Here is a 20,335-nt window from a genome sequence, read left to right on the forward strand (position 1 = left end):
AATATACAGAACCATTAAAAACAAAGCATTAATATTATACTTATAGACACAAGCATTGCACAATAACACAAAGCAAATTAAATATCTACTTGCTGAAGCGTTTTTTATTTTAGCCAACAAGGTGTTCACTTGTGGCAGCAATGCACTATTAATAGTCACAGATTTCAGCTCCCTAGCAACAAGCCTCCTATGTTGGCAATGGATTATTTCAATGCAGCGGGTTTGTGCATTTGAGAAAAGAGAGGAAGACTCATGAAATTAATTGGAGACTTAAGTTGATGAGAAGCAATCACCCTCCACAATATGAATTAAAACGGTGTGCCACATTTTATACAACTAACTAAACTAAATCATGGTTGCCAGCCCCTCCTGATGGTAATTTTAAGTGCAGAGTGTATACATTGTTCCAGTACAACTAACACTATGTATTTTGTTCACCCCAGATCTGGCAAAAAAAAAAAAATGCAAGGTTTTATTAATTGCAATACCACTGGTGTAATTTACATGCTGACATGCCCATGTTGACAGGTATTTGTGGACCAAACAAAAAGAGCTTTAAAATTACGTATTGCTGAACAGAAAGTGGCAATTAGAAATAATGACAAAGATTATTCTATCGTGAAACGTTACAGGAAAGCTGGACATGGATCTTCTCCACATTCACTTAGATTTGTGGGTGTGGAGAGAGTCACTGTCCCTACTCAGGGTGGCAATCTAGTTGACCTCCTTCTGCAACTAGAGGTACACTGGATACTTGCATTACAAGCGCTAGAACCATTTGCACTTAATGAGGAGTTGAATCTGTGTTCCCTAATTTAAATCACAATGACTATATTTTATGTTATGTGATATTTGATGGATCATATTAACTGAAAGATGTGGGACAATGTATAGATTCTAATAATTGTTGTACATTTTTTAAATGAATAACTTGTTTGCAGTAATAGATGAATTGATTGCTTTCTTTTGAGAGGCACACCTGGACATCTACATTCCAAATGAGTCATTTTGGACTGAATGAGGAATGCAATTTGATGTACTTGAACTCTAATTATAAGAATAACCGAATTGTAAAATGTTTTGTGTTAATTGACTATCCCCCTCAAATGTTAGTGCTGATTTGTAATATGTGTGAGTGAATGACCACCTGAAACTTATAATGACTGTTCGTGTTATTTAGAGGGAGATGGCTCCTTCCTTGTTCAAAATATCTGTTGTGCTCTGAGGAAGACCTACAGGTCGAAACGCGTAAGCCATTATTATGTTTACTGTGGTATTAAATATGTTTAAATAAAGACTATTGCTTTTATTGAGAATTCCTTGGGATTTTGGTCTTAATTTCTCCTTCAATGGGATTTCTCACTGGAGGAGGCTTTTATATATTTATTTACACCTTGTTTAAAATGTAATGGCATCATTAGGTGGAGAAAGGAACATTTCCATACAATCGATTCAACAACTTCATCGCTTAATATAAACAAGATAATAGCCAAATAATCATGATCAACAATACATGTAAATACATTAACTAGGGATTTCAACTTGGAAATAAGACACTGGGTAAATCACATACAAAAAATAGAGAAACACTTAAGTGCTGCCTTTACTTTTTTTTGTCGTTGTTCAAATGCAGCTACCCCAGTGTATCCACAACTACTGTATGTATTGTGCATCACAGTTCACATGGAAGGAGGGTTCTGAAAATAAATGGCCAGTCAAATGCTGCAAATCCATAATTGTTTGTGAGCAATTTAATTACATGCTTTGTGTGTTCAGAAACAAACCATACAGAACACACACATACATACATACATACATTATATATATATATATATATATATATATATATATATATATATATATATATATATATTAGCTCAAAGAGCCAGCTGCCCACACACACGCAGCGCCTATAGAAAGTCTACACCCACTTGAAGTTTTTTTTACATTTTGTTGTCAGTGCCTGAGTTTCATGCATTTAAATGAGGATTTTTTTTTTCCACTTATCTACACACAATACTCCATAACTCTACCAAATTTGCACACCTAGATTTGGCAATATTTGACCATTCTTTTTTACAAAACTGTTAAAGCTCTGTCAAATTCCTTGGGGAGTGTTGATGGACAGCAAACTTCAAGTCATGCCACAAATTTTCAATTGGATTTAGGTCGGGGCTCTGACTCGGCCACTCAAGGACATTTACCTTTTTGTTCCTTAACCACTCCAGTGTTGAGTTGGCTGTGTGCTTTGGGTCATTGTCATGCTGAAACGTGAACCTCCGTCCCCGTTTTCATCTTTCTTGCAGAGGGCAGCAGGTTTTCCTTAAGGACTTCTCTGTACTTTGCTCCATTCGTTTTCCCTCCTATCCTGACAAGTGCCCCAGCCCCTGCCAATGAAAAACATCCCCATAACACGATGCTTCCACCACCATACTTCACAGTAAGGATGGTGTTCTTTTGGTGATGAGCTATCTTTGGTCTGCACGAAACATAATGCTTTGCATTTAGGCCAAGAAGTTCCATTTTAGTTTCGTCAGACCACAAAACTTTTTTGCCACATGGCTACAGAATCTGTTTTTTTGCATACTTCAAAAGGGGATTCAAGGTGGGCTTTCTTGAGTAATGGCTTCCTTCTTGCCACCCTATCATACAAGCCAGATTTGTGGAGTGCATGGGATATTGGTGTCACATGCACACTTTGACCAGTCTTGGCTATAAAAGCCTGTAGCTCTTACAAAGTTGCCATTGGTCTCTTGGTAGCCTCTCTGATCACTCTCCTTCTTGCTCGGTCATCCAGTTTGGAGGGAGGGCCCGATCTAGGCAGGGTCTTGGTGGTGCCATACACCTTCTATTTCTTAATAATCATCTTAACCATGTTCCATGGGATACTCAAGGCCTTTGATATTTTTTTTTATACCCATGCCGATCTGTGCTTTCAACAACTTTGTCCCGGAGTTCTTTTGAAAGCGCCTTGGTGCTGCTGGTTGAGTCTTTGCTTTGAAATGCACTACCCAGCAGAGGGAACCTACAGGAACCATTGAATTTATCCTCAAATCATCTGAATCACTACAATTTAACACAGGTGGAGGCCACTTAACTTGGTGTGTGTTTTTGAAGGTGATTGGTTACACCTGAGCTAATTTAGGATTGCTATTACAATGGGGGTGGACATTTATCCAACCAAGCCATTTCAGTTTTTATTTTTAATTAAATGTCCTACAAATTTCTAGAATATTTTTTTCACATGGGAGTTGTGGGGCAGGTTGTGTAGATAAATGAAGAAAAAAAATGATTTTCATGCATTTTAATTCCAGGCTATAAGACAACAAAAGGTGAAAAATTTGAAAGAGGGTGTAGGCCGATTTGAAAGGGGGACTTTTGACCATTTTTTAATGCAAAATTGTTCCAATTTATTCAAATTCCGAGGACTTCTCCTGTGCACAGGCTTCTTCAACTCATACCAAAGATTGGATTTAGATCGGGACTTTGACTAGGCCATTCCAGAACCTTGATTTTATTCTTCTTTAACCATTCTGAAGTAGATTAACTTTTATTCCTCATTCACAAATGCAAAACTTTTGCTACAAAAGATTTTTCTTAAAATTATTTGTTTTTGAGACATTATTTATAAAAATGATACATTTCTACTGGGGTGTGTAAACTTTTGACTGCAACTGCATATGAGTGAGTGTGAGAGAGAGAGAGAGAGAGAGAGAGAGAGAGAGAGAGAGAGAGAGAGAGAAAGTGCAGTCATGGAGGTCAGACACAGTAAACCTTGAACAGAAACCATTAAACTTCTACAAAGCTGGTAGCCACCAGGTGGTACAGTATGTAGTAGCATCTGCAAATCAGAGGCTGTAACAATACAAAAAGAACCATCAGTTTTGCCACAAGTTTTTTGTACAGCCAGCAGTAAATGAGATAAACCTCTCAAGTACTGTGATAGCAACATTCTCAGTGGAGGTCATATATAAGTGGTACAACAAGGAGCGACAGTAAACAGAGCTCTGAAAAAAAGGGCATTTTTTTTTTTTTTAATTGTTCCTTACTGTTGTTACTTTCTAAGACATGTATTTAAAAAGACATGCACTTTAAGTAAACACTAATAATTTAATAAATAAAAAATACATTAAATTACAAAATTCCTTGGTTGTGAAAGAACCAGATGGAGTACATTTCACACAAAAAGGACCAATGAAGTGTTCTTAGTATCTTCCATGGTTTTGACTGTATGACTAGCTTGATGTTTCTGTTGATTTTTTTTACAGAAGATGTATACAATTTACTGTACATATATGGCTTTACAAAACACGCTTTTAAACATGATATAAAAAAATATAATTTTAATTTAAAAGGTGGTTCCAGGAAGGCTCCTAAACATCAATTAGACCCTCGTCTCTCAGATACATTTTAAAAAAAAAGGTATATTAAATTTCAACTAATTGGCCGACATGAACAAAAATATTGGTTGTAATTGAGTGGCTAGAATAGATGACAACAGGGGATTGTGCTAAGACCTACTTCACTGGGTATGAAACCCCTCACAGTCAGGGTGAGTGTTCCAGCTGAAAAAAATGCAGCCTCTGCTTGCCCTTTGTCATGCGCGTGCTTCACCTCAAAAGCCGTCAGTGACTTGTCAGAATCAATCAGAAAATGTGATGCTGTCTGCCAGCTATGTACAAGTTTTGACAGGATGACATCAAATTTCTGGTGCTGTGTGTCAAGTGCCATATGAAAGCAGATGTCCTCATTGCTGGATTGCTAGTGCTTAAAAAGAAAACATTCCCTTTTTTAACAAACATTGAATATACCTCATTTTATAAAAAAAAAAAAAAACTATAAAAGGATGACCCCTAACCCCTTCCACAATGATGTTTAAATCCCTGCAATCCTGAATGGCAAAAGTTACATTATTAAATAGGACAGATTGTTGCTTGTCTGATTTACTTAGTCTGTGTGATTGAGCAATGAGACGCCTTTGGGTTCACAAGTTCTTGAAAAGGCTGCAGATTTGTGGTAATAAAAAGCTGTTCCCCAATATGGGCTTAAAGATTTATTTATTGGCTTTAAACATCTTTACCCATTTGCTACCACACAAGTTCTTCCACTTCATCAACTTGTAACAAAGGCCTTTAGCTTGAACAATCTGTCATGTGTCTTCACAGGGCTTCACCACAATGAAGAAGCATTGATTACAGGACACCCCCGCGCACAAAATGTAAACTCTAATTAATTCAACACTTAAAAGTAAAGACTTCACAAATTTCGGAGAAAGACACCGCTTCCCTGTTTTCAATAGGATGCACATTATCAAGCCCTACATTCATTTGCCTAGTCTTCACTCTTATTATTATAATTGAACTTTCTGTCCCTCCCAAAGTCTTTGTGACATTTACAAAGCACAAGAGAGTCACTGTCATTGTTGTGCTTGATTTGAACTTTATTTAGCTATCCATATGGTTCTCCAACTTCTCTCAAACTCAGATGTTTATGCTTGGCACTATTTAGCTAGCTAACCATTTAAAGGACCAGCACTCTATAACTACACTTTCTTTTGTACATCCTTCAGCTGGAAATAAAAGGCCAGATCATGAATACAGAATTGTTTTTAGTCCTGGCAACAATAAATAACGTAGCTATCCAAACATAAAGCTATACAGGGCTCTCCAAAACATTTTCCTATTGAGGGTCCATGACTCTCAACTAAAAAGGTCCCAGAGGAAAACACTGGTGGACCCAATAAAGTACAAAGTCTTAGAGTTATGCTACACAAATCTACACAATATATAGGTATAGGCATAAATATACGCTAAATTAAAAGGAGCAAAAGTTCAAACTTCATTTTTTTTTTTTTTTAATAATACAATTAACAAGAAGAATCAAATTGTAGTATTATAAGTGACCACTCTTCACGCACTAAAATTAACTGATAAATATATTTTATTATATGCGTAACATCATGATACGCATCTGAACATGAGACCCATGGAAATCTAAATGCTAGGCTTGGCTCTAGAGATTTTTTTAGGACAGTTTGTAAATGGTTGTGTCAGTACTGAGTACAGACTGTCCTGCAACCTCTATATTTACGAGGCATACTTCGACTCAGATGGTGCATTACGTCTTGAGGTATCCTGTCCCATTCTTCAGGAAGTACAAAACCAAGCTCTCTGGTGTTGTGCAGAGTGATACAACACTGACAAATACTGTATCCTAGAAGGTCTCAAAGTTGTTCTGTGGGATTAAGGCCCAAACCTCTTGCTGGTCAGTCCATAACCTCTGTAGTCTCCTGCTCAAGAAAATCCATGACAACCCTGACAGCATGCAAACTCAGGGCCAATTGCACCAGCAATTGGGCTTACTACAGGGTCCAAGACTGTCTATGCATTGTCGACCTGTGACTTCGCCCCTTGGAACACCGTAACTCAGTCTCCTATAAAACCATCATATTCAACAGTGTTGCATTGAGCAAATCGCTCCACTGGATTTCCATACTTGAACAAATCATACATTCATGGACAGATGAAATCTTCTTTTATCAGTGAACAAAAGAAAACTGCCAGTTCTGGTGATCGATGCAGTAATGAAGGTGGTGTTTTGTTGCTGTTGGATCAATTGTGGAGCTGTAGCTGGTCTTGACCTCAAAGAAACTCATTCAATCTGTTTCTCACAGTCACTTCTGGTGACTCCAGTTGCTGTCCTGACAGAGATTGAGCCCATGGGCAGTAGCCCGGCGATTCTGAACTGCCATATTTTATAGATATCAGTCATTGTGTTGTGTGGTATGGTTGACCTCCCATGACGTTGTCCGGGACATTTAGTGTACAATCCTGTGATTTAGTAACATGTCCACAATTTGGAAACAACAAAAGGGGACACACTGAATTGACCAGATACAGTACATGACTTTGTGAATCCCCAGGTTCCACCAGCTCTGGGAGTCTGGATTTCAGTCAACAATCTTTGTCTGCCACCACCTGGCATCATTAGACACAAATGAGTCTCAAACCAGCAACAACAAACAAAGTTATCACCTGAGCAGACACTTGACTAATGATCAAATCAAGTCTAAATGAGGGTACCTGCTTTTAATGGGGGGCAGCCGTTGCAAAATGAATCTCAACAGCTGTCACAATTTAGAACACATAAAAGGTCTAACTGGCAAATGCTTTAACAACTGCCTGTATGTTCATAGTGTTATTTTTGCCACATTTAATGTTTGCTCCATTCATTTTTTGGAGCAGTATGTAACTATGTATATGTGGTACTGTTCTGATGCAATGAAAACAGTGTTTTCAGTTTATAGTTCAAATTGTCACACATCAGTGGATATGTTTACAACAAACATACATTTATTTTGACATGGGCTTACAACAAACTCCTAAGTGATGAGCCACTGGGTGTCATTTTATGGGGAATTAATTAAATGCACACTGCATTAAAAAGCATGTTTACAATGTGGCCATTCGAGTTTATAGCAGATGAAACTGGGGCGTTGTCTAATAAATAAAGCAGGAGTAGGCTGAACCATCAACTGAAGCTCTTTTCTTCCATTCAGTTCTGGTTTATAATTAAGCCATATGTTCTAAACCTGTGTAAACCTTTTTGTCTTTAAAATGTACGAGTTACTAAATCTATTTATTGGCCTTACTTTTTTCATGCTGTTGCATTTCAATAGACTGGCTAAAAGTTCCCTAGACCACAATGAAAAACACATTTAAAAGGCCTGTAAAAAAAAAAAAAAAAAAAAACATATTGGCTGAAATCTCCATGTATAGGGAATGGTTTTTAAAAAAAGAGTATGAACTGAACTGAAATGTGTATTTGTGAATGGCTCCCTATGTACACACAAGTGCAAGACAACAAAGATAGGAACAAAAACAATAAAACAAATATATGAAAAGGTCAACCGATGGTGCAAACATTTTGAATTTTGAAATATGTTGCCGGATTGCAGTCAAACTGCCAGGGCATTATTACATTCTTTGTGTGTCATACTCTTCTGTCATCTTCCAGCACACTATCACTTGTTTTCTGGCTGCAATCACCTTTTTTCAATCCCACTGGCGTGCTGAGAGCCCTCTGGCTTCGAACAGTGTATCCCACTGTGGTACATATTGGAGTGCACACAATTGCCTTAAAACCTATTTGCATCTACAATAAAGTCACCAACCACCTTTTCAATACAATCAATCTATCTAGTACAAACAATAGTTTGATTTTGATTACCCTACAGTGTGAGTGGGGTGCTCAGTTGCATATAAAAGGATCTCCTTGAAAACAAAGACCTGGTTCATCATTCAGGCCGGCTCTATTCAGGCAGCTGCCTCTACCACACTCACGCTGACAAACGTCCAGAAAAACAGATGGTTTGTGCATTCATGACCAGTTTAGTGGAAGCCCAAGAGTCAAGACTATTCAAGAGACTTTTTGTCATCCATTTGATAATGAAAGCTTTTCACTCTGGTAAAAAACATTAAAATGCATTTTAAAATGGTCATTTAATTAATGAGGTCAGCCAAGATCTGTATGAAAATGAGTTCAAAGAATGACATTACTGTTCGCTTGGCTGACAAAAATGTTGTTGGGTTTCTTTGGTTCATCTTTTCCAATAATTTATAAACTGCTTGATTTTAACCATATACAAACTCACATACTCAATGTTCATGAAAACTAACTCAAGGTATTATTGAGTGTTTATGTCACACAAGTACATCTTATATTGGCTATGCAAACTATACACTACGTTCTCATATCCTTATTAAAATTAGCGCTGAAATGTTTGAATCTGACTAAATGTACAGCAATGTTATATACATGTACTGTAACAGTAAGGTTGGTCTTTTTGAATTCACATTCTTGATGCTGTTATTTTTCTTGGGTTAATTTTGTTTTGTTTTGTTTTTAGATCCAGGCTATTACATTTCCAGACTGACATTCTTAAAGTGGCAGTGCAAAACACTATAGTCAATATCAAACATCTAGAATTATATTCCTACTTGCCTTGATTTTGGCTGGGACTAGTCTCTCTTTATCTCTGTGGAAGGGTGGTGGGTAATTCACTGACTCAGGAGACAGACAGGTGAACTTGACAACACCGCACAGGTGCCCAGTTTTATTTCAAGGGTGTTTGTTTCTTTAGCCCGCTGAGGGCGCTGTTGGTCCGTGGTCTGCTTACCAACTATGGTAAACAGAACCACGAGAATACCAAATGATGGTAAACAGTTCAAGGTGCAGCGCACTCGCAGGTGCTTCAAACAATAATTCAAGAATAGAAGGCAAAAAGAAAAAGGGAAAATAAAACAGTAACAAAACTACAAAGAAAAGGTGCTGCACTTTGCAGCAATATCCCGGTCGCCGCTTCCCGTGCGACCCGGATCAAAGACCTACACTGCCAGCTAACTAGCCTGCTCAGCTATAATATTCCGGGTTCTGCCCAAGGGTTCCCCACCCTCACTGTCTCACTCTGAAACACTCAGTTTCGTTCTCTCCTGACTGGTTCTCGGTCCTGGACCAGCGCTTCCCCACTCTCGGCGCGTTTAAAAGGGCAGACCTGAGGAAACAACAGAGCGTTAACTTATAGGGCAAACAGTCTCCCCAAGACCCGCCTCTCAGCCATTCAGAGAGGGGGAAAGTCCACACACCCACTGAACATGCCAGCAGAGTCAGCACAGATCTCCCCCTGCTACAATCTCATACACATTGTTACAGACACAATTACTGGTCAAATGAACTTTTTTTTTTTTTTTGGAAAAATATTTTTTAGGAATGTAACCCTAACTACATTTTTATGCCTCTGTGACGGAAAGATGAGTTCTGGTGATGAATCTTCCTCCCAACCTGTGAGGGCGCTAAAGAACGGGAGGAGAAGTATCTGGAAGGGCTGGCCTGACAGTTCGTTTCCGGGTCAGGGAAGTGGGTCAGCCTGGAGGGAAGCGCGACTCTGTTGTAAGACCGTATTGATTTGAAAGGTAAACGAGAGGCAGCTGCAAGTAATAAGGCAGCTGCAACCGTTTATCTCGATATCATGCGGGATTACATATAGGGGCCAGGGTAACGCTGATCTTCTCCTTCGTTTGGGTTAAACGAGTGGAGAGAGAGAAGGACTGAGAGAGGAGCTCTCAGAGTGGATTGTGTTAGTGTTTGGTATTGTTGTGTCTGTCCGTGTAACTGTCTGTTTTTGTATTTACCACTAGACAGTTAACGCACGTCTCCGGAGCTGTCGAAAGGAGAGCACTATCCGGAGCACCACTGCACTGAGCACCTGCACGTTTTCGATCACCCAGGACTGGTGACCGTACCGTTGTTTTTGTTCAGGACTGTGCCCTTGGTTTCATTATCCCCGTGCTTTACACATTGTTGTGTATTGCCGGGGATTTATTATTTTTGACGGTCGCCAGACCTGGAAAAGAGCAATAAAGCACTTATTCACTGAATCACTGTTGTCTGTTCATCACTCCTGCACCTCATCACCGCGACATCTGTTCCCCTTACCAACCACTTTGCCACAGCCTCTGAAACAAAAATCATTTTTTGTTGCAATAAAGCTGGAAACTATATTGACTGAGTAACACAGGCATATCTCTGCAGTGAATATAGGTTGTCAAAACATTTTTTGGCTTGTTCAGCAACCATGCAGCAAAGCAAAATTGATCAAAGAAAAAAAAAAAATAAAAATAACGTGAGGATCTGATGAACTTTTCATGTCAAATTTTTCATGTCGGGTTAATTTTGAATAAAAGCTGAGTTTGGGATTCTTGCATGTTAGATTAAGATTTGGTGCACTTTGAAACGATTCATGTCAGATTGAGTTTGAATAAAAAAGTTCAGCTTCATTCCGGGATTTTTGCTTTTTGTACTGTGTTTTAATTCTTTAACGAATAGGATAAAGCAAAGGCAGGATACTGAATACATCAGGAACAGGTATATGGAATTCTACTTGGATTCACAATCTCATCTCATTAACTAACTCCACCCGTTTATCGTTCATTTTGATTGTCCTTTTCCTATAACAAACCCCTCGATACAACGAACCAAAGGCTTGGACCCCAACAGGTCAGTTACAGCGAGGGCGTACTGTATCTGAACAAAAAACATATAAAGTGTTCCAAGTGGTTGCACATCATCACACATTATAATCAATGACAGATAAATAGCTTGTCAGCCTCAAAGCTTTTACCATGCCAGCTCTCTTAAGCCCGAGATGGAATACCATGGTCCCCAACCCAGAGGTAAATAAATTCAGGATTTGGGGACCATTGCTATGAAAAGAAAATAAATGCCCACAGGGCAGATATTCCTATCGATCTTATCAACCCTATATTCTACTGCAATTACTGACAAGGAGAGACATCTTGTCAGTTAGTGACATGCAAATAAAGATGATAGAGAATAAAGTCAGTTGCAGGAATTCAATATATGCTGGTAACCATAAAATAAATCTGTGTGAAACAGATTGCTTCAGCAGTTTGTTTTCGGCACTGGCAACAGATTAATAAATCAACCTTAATCCATCAAATATGATATTATTCTAAATGACTAGAATAAATTCCAGCAAACTATTGTTACACCCACCAGACTAAGTTTGCTAAAATATTTAATGACAGACAAAGAAAAGAAGATGGGGTACCCTTTGTTGAACTAAGTAAATAATAATTAATAATAAGTTTTCATGACCTCAAAGGTCAAGAGACTTATTATTATTTAGTTAGTCCAATAAAAGGTATTCCATCTTCTTCTCTGTGTCTATCATCTCTGGACTGGCACGGCTACCATTTAATCTATCAATTAACATTTACAAACTTCCACATCTTCTACTCTTATTAAACATACCAACATGCTAGTCATTAATACAGATTAAAATACGTAGTCTTAAAATCTTAAAAAAATAAAACAAACCTTACTATGCTTACTGTTTCTATTATATTATTATCAACAGACGGGTTTCCATGCAGTTTTGAAACTCCAAATTCTCTCTCCATGATCAAGAGAATGTGACGTAGCGTGCACACATACGAAGAGCGTGGCCAACTTAAAAGGGTGGCTAAATTGCTTTTTCATGCTAAAAAGCTGTACAAATTGACCAAAAATGTATTTATTCTTTTTTTTTTTTTTTTTTTTTTTTTTAACATAAGCCATATCTTATGTTCACGAAACTTCAGCTCAACTGCAATCTAACCTCAGGTAACTTTCTACTATAACTAAAGGCTGTACCAAGCAATTATTTATTAACAGCTGAGATCTGCTGGAAGTAGCCCGAATAGGAAAAAAATAATCATACAGTAGGAAGGGTTTAGAGACCTCTTCATTCAATATTTGTTTTATGCAACACCATTTGTTTAACATTTATCCTACATAAATTATTAAATGTCTTTTCACATTTTATCACAAATATAAAAGTCTGTTTGTATTTTAGAATCCTCTGTCTCTCTTTCAGCATTCTGTCATGAGCAAGATGAGTTGTTTTTTTCATGCATCAAAGGTTGATTTATATTCTGTTGCCAATAACCCCAAAACACACATTACTAGCATAGAATTAACTTTAAAATTAAACTATAAAATGGGGCATTCTGAGAGAAAAATAAAGCATTCCCAGGGGCACAATATCTCTGATAGAGTGGCTTACAAACATGAAGTAAAGCAGACATGACCTAAATGTGGCAACCATATCAAGGCCTCTGACACATTTACTGCAGCATGCAGTATTTCATAAACCTGCAAATACCTGCAAAGTAACCACCTGATATGGTCTCTGAGATATGAGGCTCCGACAGGGCAGTGGCAGAAATTATATAAAATGAGTTCAAAGGAGTTATATTTTTCTTGTCCGATACACAGATCAAACTTGACCTGGAGATTTTTAATGCAGTTGCGTACTATATATGAAGCAATTGGTAAACAAGGATTTAAAATCAATTTTCTTACTTCGTATTAGTGCTCGTTGGTCTCCCTTTTATTCTGATGAAGATACTTTTTTCATTTGCTTTATTTTTTATATGCAGTTATCGCAAAAGACAATGCTATAGATGACAGTCCTGCTAATACCTAATGAATTCATGTGTTGACGTTCAAACAATTGTGTTGTATTTGCATTTTTTTCATATCCAGAATTAGTTAAGATCCTAAATATTCTCAGTCAGAGCACAATAAAAGTTGGACCAGTAATAATGTTAATAAAGCTAATATGAATATCTTAAAGCACGGGTCATTTTGCAATTGATGTTGGTAAAAGTGTCACACTTTTGGTGGCAGTACAAAATTATTTCACATATATATACAGTACCAGTCAAAAGTTTGAGTACATTTGCTGGAAATGTGGTTTTTTTTTTTTCATAACTGAAAATGTTTTACGTTATATATGTTTCTGTAAATACTTTAAAATGAAAACAAAACAAAACATAAGGAGTATCAAAGCAATGTTCAAGAAAATTGAAAATTGTCTCTAAATCTTGGATTCCTCAAAATAGTCACCCTTTGCCTTAATAACAGCCTCACAAACACGAGGCATTAGGTTAACAAGTTTCAGCAAGAAATCACCCGACATGTCTTCCCAGCTCTTCTGCAGCAATTCCCAGAGATGTAGGGCACTTGTGGGTAGCTTTGCTTTGACTCTTCTGTCCTGTTCATCTCATACAAGTTCTATGGGATTGAGGTCTAGAGACTGGGCAGGCCAGGTCAATATATTGAGTTGTCCTTCACTTTCCTTCTTTGCCAGATAGTTCTTGCACAACTTTGAGGTGTGTTTCAGGTCATTATCTTGCTGAAGAATGAAGGACTGCCCAACTAGCTGTAATCCTGATGGAATGGTATGCCTCTGAAGTATGCTATGATAGCCATGCTGGTTGAGCTTGCCATGGACTTAAAGTAAAGATCACCAACTCTGTCACCAGCAAAGCAACCCCAGACCATGACACTGCCTCCTCCATGCTTGACAGTGGGAACCACACATGCGGAACTCATGTGCCCACCCTCTCTTTGTCATACGAATACTCAGCGGTTGGACCCAAATATTTCAAATTTTGACTCATCGGTCCATAAGACCGACTTCCACTCTTCAAACGTCCAGATCTGTGTTTTTTGGCCCAGGCAAGTCTCTTCCTCTTATTCTGCACTCTTAACAATGGTTTCTTTGCAGCAATTCTTCCAGTTAGGCCAACTTCACGCAACCTCCTCTGAACAGTTGATGTTGAAACATCTGTACTTCTAGTAGCATTTAGCTGAGCTTGTATTTCAGGGGCAGTTAATCACCAGTTTCACAGACTTGTGACTCAAATGAACTTGTTCTCTGAGGTCACCCTTGGCCTGCCTGACCTTGTTCGGTCCTCATGAGTGCCAGTTTCTTCAAATCGTTTGATGGGCTATGCCACAGCAGTTACAGACACTTGCAAAGTTCTTGTGATTTGTCTTAAACATTGACCTTCATTTCTTAAAGTAATTACAGACCTTTTTCTTTCCTTAACTGAGCGTATTTTGCCATTTTCTGCTCCCTTACATTCAGGAATGACAAACTTGTACCTATGCTACCTATATTTATAGTAATCATGGACCCACACCTGTTAACAGTAATTGGTGACAAAAGGTTAATTAGGTAACATGCCAGTTAACTCAGAGAACATCTAACAAAGACACTTTTATACTTAGGCCAGTGTTCTAACACTGTATTATACACATTTCAGACTTTTAACAGACTTGGGCTTCAGACTGAAATCCCCTTGCTTTGGGTGACCATTTCATTGAAATTGACAAGATTTACATTTTCATTTAAAAATTTAATTTCTGAATGCAATTCACTTATGATTATCAGCTTATATAAGTACACGCATCATATAATGAAATATGAAGTGTTTATAGACATGTTTATACAGTTAAAAGGATAGATAATCATGAAAAATCTGGTTTCAAGCAGGTGTACTCAAACTTTTGACTGGTATTGTATTTAATTTTAAAATGTTATTAGAATAAAAGATATAACAAGAAATACTACAAAATAAAACCACCACGTAGAACCACCACTGAAAGTGATATAGACTCAAAGGAGCACCCCAAACCACCTCCTAAAATGGCACAGTGTCGTGACTAAAAAAATAATTTTGCCCAGCCGTCCTGGCACTTAGAACCATGAAAATGGTGACTCCTTGTGCGGGGGCCCTGTGGGGCCCCGCCGCAAAAAAAATAAATCAAAATCAAAATCATTCCTAACCTCCACAGAACCTGAGATACACCCTGTCAAAGATGTCCAAAAACGATCCTTCTCTGGGTCATATCTCAATGACCCCGGGGCCTAGAACCCGGTTTCAACTTCCTAGGGTCATGTCTGGGGCCCCTCTTTCACAGGGAGCCATCCGTTTTCAAATGCTACATTTTCAACAAATGTTCACATTTTCAACATGATGACATGTCAAGGTTGGATTTCCAATAGCTTTTGAGCTCCAGGTTGGCAAAAAAAAGTCTAAATTGTGGTCCTTTCCAGCTGGGGACACGTCGCTTGGAGGGATCGACAGGAGCCCCGAGGTGGACCCCTGTACCGATTTTCAAGTGGCGGGGTGGCGTACGAACCTGTGGCCGGTGATTTTCTTTAGTTGAGAGTCATGTCCACATGAAGACAGTGCTCCCTAGTTCCTTGCTCAAGGGGTCGTGCAGATATGATGAGACGATGAGACCACCCCCTGCCTATGTCAAATCCCATCATAAAAAAAACAAACTGGCCCAGAATTTTGGACATTAAGCAAAGCGGCCCAGAATTTGGGACTTGAATAATAAAAAGGGCAGCCTACATATAAAACTGTGATTACATTAGTTATAAACTATTGTATCCTGTAACAAAACTGCAACAGTCTATATATCTGATATTACAATACATCGTGCAAACGATTATAGATATACGGTATTTAAAAGAAAACAGCCACTACAGAAAAAAAAAACAATTCTTACATTCATGCATAACATGATAATTCCTATAAAGTAATAACCCACAGTTTGTTATATTAGTACAGCAAAATACCACATTACATTTTAATTGAAAGGTTGTGGAAATTACATCTCTCACTCTCTTTCTCTCTGATCGTAATGTAAAAATGCCTGCAGGCTTTTCCACTCATGTGACAACATATTCAGACATGGACTAATCAAAACGCGAGACTGTTATGCGGTTCCATCACAAAAACTGGGCCTGTGTCATACCTCGATTTAAGTTCATCACCAACTCTAAATACAATGCTGTTACTGTTAGTAAGCACTAGTAATAAACTGAAGCAGTGGTATTTCAAAATAACAAAATCATGGTTTCACTTTAATGAAGTACGCTAGAATGGTTATTATTAAAAACGGACATCGTTCTTTTATTAAAATTTATTTTCAGATTTCATATTAAGCTTTTTGTGCTCATTCAATCAAACCAAGTAGGAATTTGCTTGCACCACTTAAGACGTTTTTCACGTCAAGTAAGACTGGCAAAAGTAAACCAAAATTATTATTATTATTATTATTAGCTTTGGGTAACACGCACATCTGTAAACCTGACTATGAATATTTTATTTATTTATTTTGTTCGGTTACGTTTCAGACGGACTTACCGCCAATAAAAATAAATGTAATGCTGGCTGCGTCCCTGGTCTGGCTGGGTTGTTTTTTTTTTTTTTTTATTTTATTGCTGAAATCTAAAATTTCGTTTGACCGCCCTAGTTTTACTTTCTCCTCGCTCTCACTGGCTCTTAAACGCACGTTCCTCCTCTTTGAACAGCCACCCAGAACAACAAAAGCTGCAGGATTGTATACCTGTGACCATCTCTGAATTAACACTAAATGATTCAATTCGGAGATGGTCACTTTCTATGCGAGTTTAGTTTGCATGGCCGACAGTCAATAATCAGACTGCCGACCATGCATTCACACCAGATGTCTGACAGAGACAAGCTGCTAACACTCCCTCTGCCAAAACACATTCATCCCAATAATAACAAACACACTTGTTTAAAATAAACACAAAATACCTTAACATATTCTTTTAAATACTCCCACAAATCTGCTCATTCTAAAATAAAATAAAAAATACATTTTAAATCATAACACAATAAAAGCAACATATACTGCCCCTCGCATTATGTGCAGGGCTTTCCTTCTGCCCTACTGATCATCTCAGGAGCTGTACTAGAAATAAACTACAACATTTACAGTACTAGGCATCATTCTACTTTTGAAGGATTTAACAAAAAAAAGTAAGTTGTTTCATATTTGATTGTATTATTTGTTGGTTAACTTACTATCCTCGTAAACTCTTGCATTTAAACATGCAGTTCAGAGTTATATTCCACTGGGATCATATAATCACAAACATATCTGCACGAAAATAGACATTTGCGAGCCTTAAGGATTAGTTAGCATCTATGATTGCACCCCTGGCAATAGAACACCTTAATTATTTCCTGTTAGCTAATTCTAAGAAAGGCTGCTACAAAATTCTGAATACATTCCAGGACATGTATTTATTTATTTGTTTATTTATTTATTTAATTAATTTTTTATTGTAACATAAATATTGTTGCTACATTATCAGGTAATATAAGCTACAATAAAAATTAAAAAAACCACGATGCTTACCAAAACTCTGCTGACCAACCATTTGTTAAACTGATATATGTCACATGTTTTCAGAAAGCCCAGCCACACTAGTTAATTTGACAGTTCCTCCAGAGCACCACCAACTGCCCCTGACCCATATACAATACAGCCAAAGATCCACCCATTGGCCAGCACTGATCTATCCTCTCCTGAAATGCTGCAGCTTTACAGACTCATTTAATGGGATTGCTGGAATAATACTCTAATATTCGGATTTTCAACACTGCAGATCTGTATATTGCCAATACTAATAATACTGCATTTTTCTACTACTGTAACACACTAGGCTACTTCTGCAGGTTTTTCTGACCACCTTGCACCCAACTCCCTGAGTCAATTCAGTGATTGTCTATAGTGCCTGTTTGCAGGAAAATAATGTTTTTAAAGAAAACTATGTAAACATCTCAAGCAAAACAATTACAATGAACATATACACTCTAAGCACTCTTAAACTCAGGGGAGATGTTCAGGAGGACATAAAGATGTTTTGGACTCTTGTAAGTGGATCGTTTTTGATGTTCACTGTAATTGTTTTGCTTGAGATGTTTACCTAGATTTCTTTAAAAACATTAGTGTGTGTGTGTCGTATATATATATATATATATATATATATATATATATATATATATATATATATATATATATAGACACACACACTGATAGCCAATGGTTATCTACCCATATAAGGAAAGCTTCATTAACTTCATTACCGTAATTGTTTCCTGATTTCTTATCTGTCCCTTTTCAGAACCGCTCCCGTCCCCCCAGCCCCCCACTTCAGATAAAGCCAGCTGAAGAAGGCTCTACTCTCTACCGTGTGGTAGTTGATCGCGACTGGAGCAAGGTGAAGGCAAGGGTGCTAACGAAAGTCAAGGTCAACTATCACACGAGAGCGCACTATAGCGCACTATAGCACTATTAGAAAAAATTTTTTTCTCATTATTTTCTTTAAATAAAACTTAAAACCTACATTTACTTGCATATCTCATATTTCGTCGGGTATCCTTCCGCTCTGAACAGTTTTAGGAAAATAGTCCCAAAATGTTCAGAATGGATAACATAAATAATTAGGGGGAAAAAATAACTTTATTAAAACACTTTTTTTTTTTTACATGTCAGAGCTGCACTGGAAAGTGCCAGATATCTGAACGGAGCAATATTAGTGATTTGTCCCTGTCTCGGTTTGTTGTTGTTGAAAGAAATTACCTTTGTTCATGTGTAGACTACAGGGACGCAGTAATGCAATACTTTGGTCTGTGTTTTAAGACGCTGAGTCTACTTTTAATGCCCTGTACAGGCATTTGTGTCTTGGTTGGGCTTTTTACCCACTCCCACATTTCAACTGATTAAAATATATGGTCATATATTGATGATACAATTATATTATTTTTAAGTTCGAGGTTATAGAAAAGTTGTAATTGTGTGGTATAGATTTTAAAACGTTTTTAATGCCCCCTCCTGGTAGTGTTGTCGTGGTGTGGTTTTTCCACTCTGATGCCCTCATAAAGTATTCATACTAATAGTTCCTACGGTAAATGAACTACAAAACACCGTATTTAAACACACCAGTGGGTTATATTTATGCTTTACAATACACTACCATACTTAAAAAAACATGCCAGTTTAATTCAGTTGGACACACACACAAACTCACGCATTCATAAATTGCTAATACTTGAAACCTAAAGTTACAAGTACATCAGAGAATACCATACACCGATAGTTAATCACAGAAGTTTGAATCTATATATACACATACACACACACACGTCCACAAAATCGATTCACATATTGCGTCATTATAGTGCTTGATACAAGTTTATGTTGCACTAACAATAACCAAAATACATCAAGCGACTGCAACCAGAAAACAGTCCTTGTTCTCGAAGAAATCAAGTGATAACGTGTTTTTTTTTTTTTTTTTTTTTTTTTTTGGTTTGTTTTAACTGTGTAAAAAATAAATAAATAAATAAACATTTGCTATTACGTAACATTGAAAACAGTTTACTTGCCTTTTCCTTTCGAAAACAATGTAGAGAAGCAAAACCAGGAGAACACAAATAATCGACATGAGTCCAGACATTTCCAAATCTACTTCGTTTCTTCAGCTCGAAACTGTAACTTAATAAGTTGCAGATGTAATTGTTTGCCTATCTTGAAATTCTTACAGTGCCTGTCACGTGGGCTGAACAGGCCACCCTTACTAAAACAAGCTGAAATTCCTTTCTCTGTTGCAGGACTTTGCGGGACGGTTCAAGACAAAGTACTATTGCCTATAACAACAAAATAATACAGTACAGTATGCATCTATATATGACACATATATTCTGCTGCTTGTTTAGACAGTCAGAGCTGATGAGTATCAGTTCAAACGCAACCCAAAACACCAGCGTCTGCAGAGAATGGTTCCTGTTTATGGCAATTCTGTTTAACATGTATACCTCAGTTTCTGATATATATATATATATATATATATATATATATATATATATATATATATATATATATATATATCAGAAAGCTAATGGTAAATATATATATATATTAATTTGTCTTAACGGTATTTGTCCTTGGAGATTCGTCTCTCCTCCTCATCCTCTCCTCTGTCTCTCATCTCTCGTCTCCTCTCTATATATATATATATATAATATATATATATATATATATATATATTTAAATATCTATAGGCTTTAAGTATTTGCATTATTTTTTTTATATG

General features: G+C 37.3%; 1 protein-coding gene across 1 annotated transcript in view; it reads right to left on the bottom strand.

Annotated features, from left to right (window-relative positions):
* Positions 1-20,028, bottom strand: part of LOC121313380 (cytochrome P450 7B1-like) — an 85,669-nt gene extending 65,641 nt beyond the window's left edge. The window contains exon 1 of the mRNA XM_041245843.1: positions 19,629-20,028. Within this exon, the coding sequence (XP_041101777.1) occupies positions 19,629-19,699 (71 nt within the window). The 5' untranslated portion in view covers positions 19,700-20,028. The remainder of the gene's footprint in view (positions 1-19,628) is intronic.
* Positions 20,029-20,335: the final 307 nt, after the last annotated feature.

Source organism: Polyodon spathula, chromosome 3, assembly GCF_017654505.1.
Source record: "Polyodon spathula isolate WHYD16114869_AA chromosome 3, ASM1765450v1, whole genome shotgun sequence".
In the NCBI taxonomy this organism is placed as follows: Eukaryota; Metazoa; Chordata; class Actinopteri; order Acipenseriformes; family Polyodontidae; genus Polyodon; species Polyodon spathula.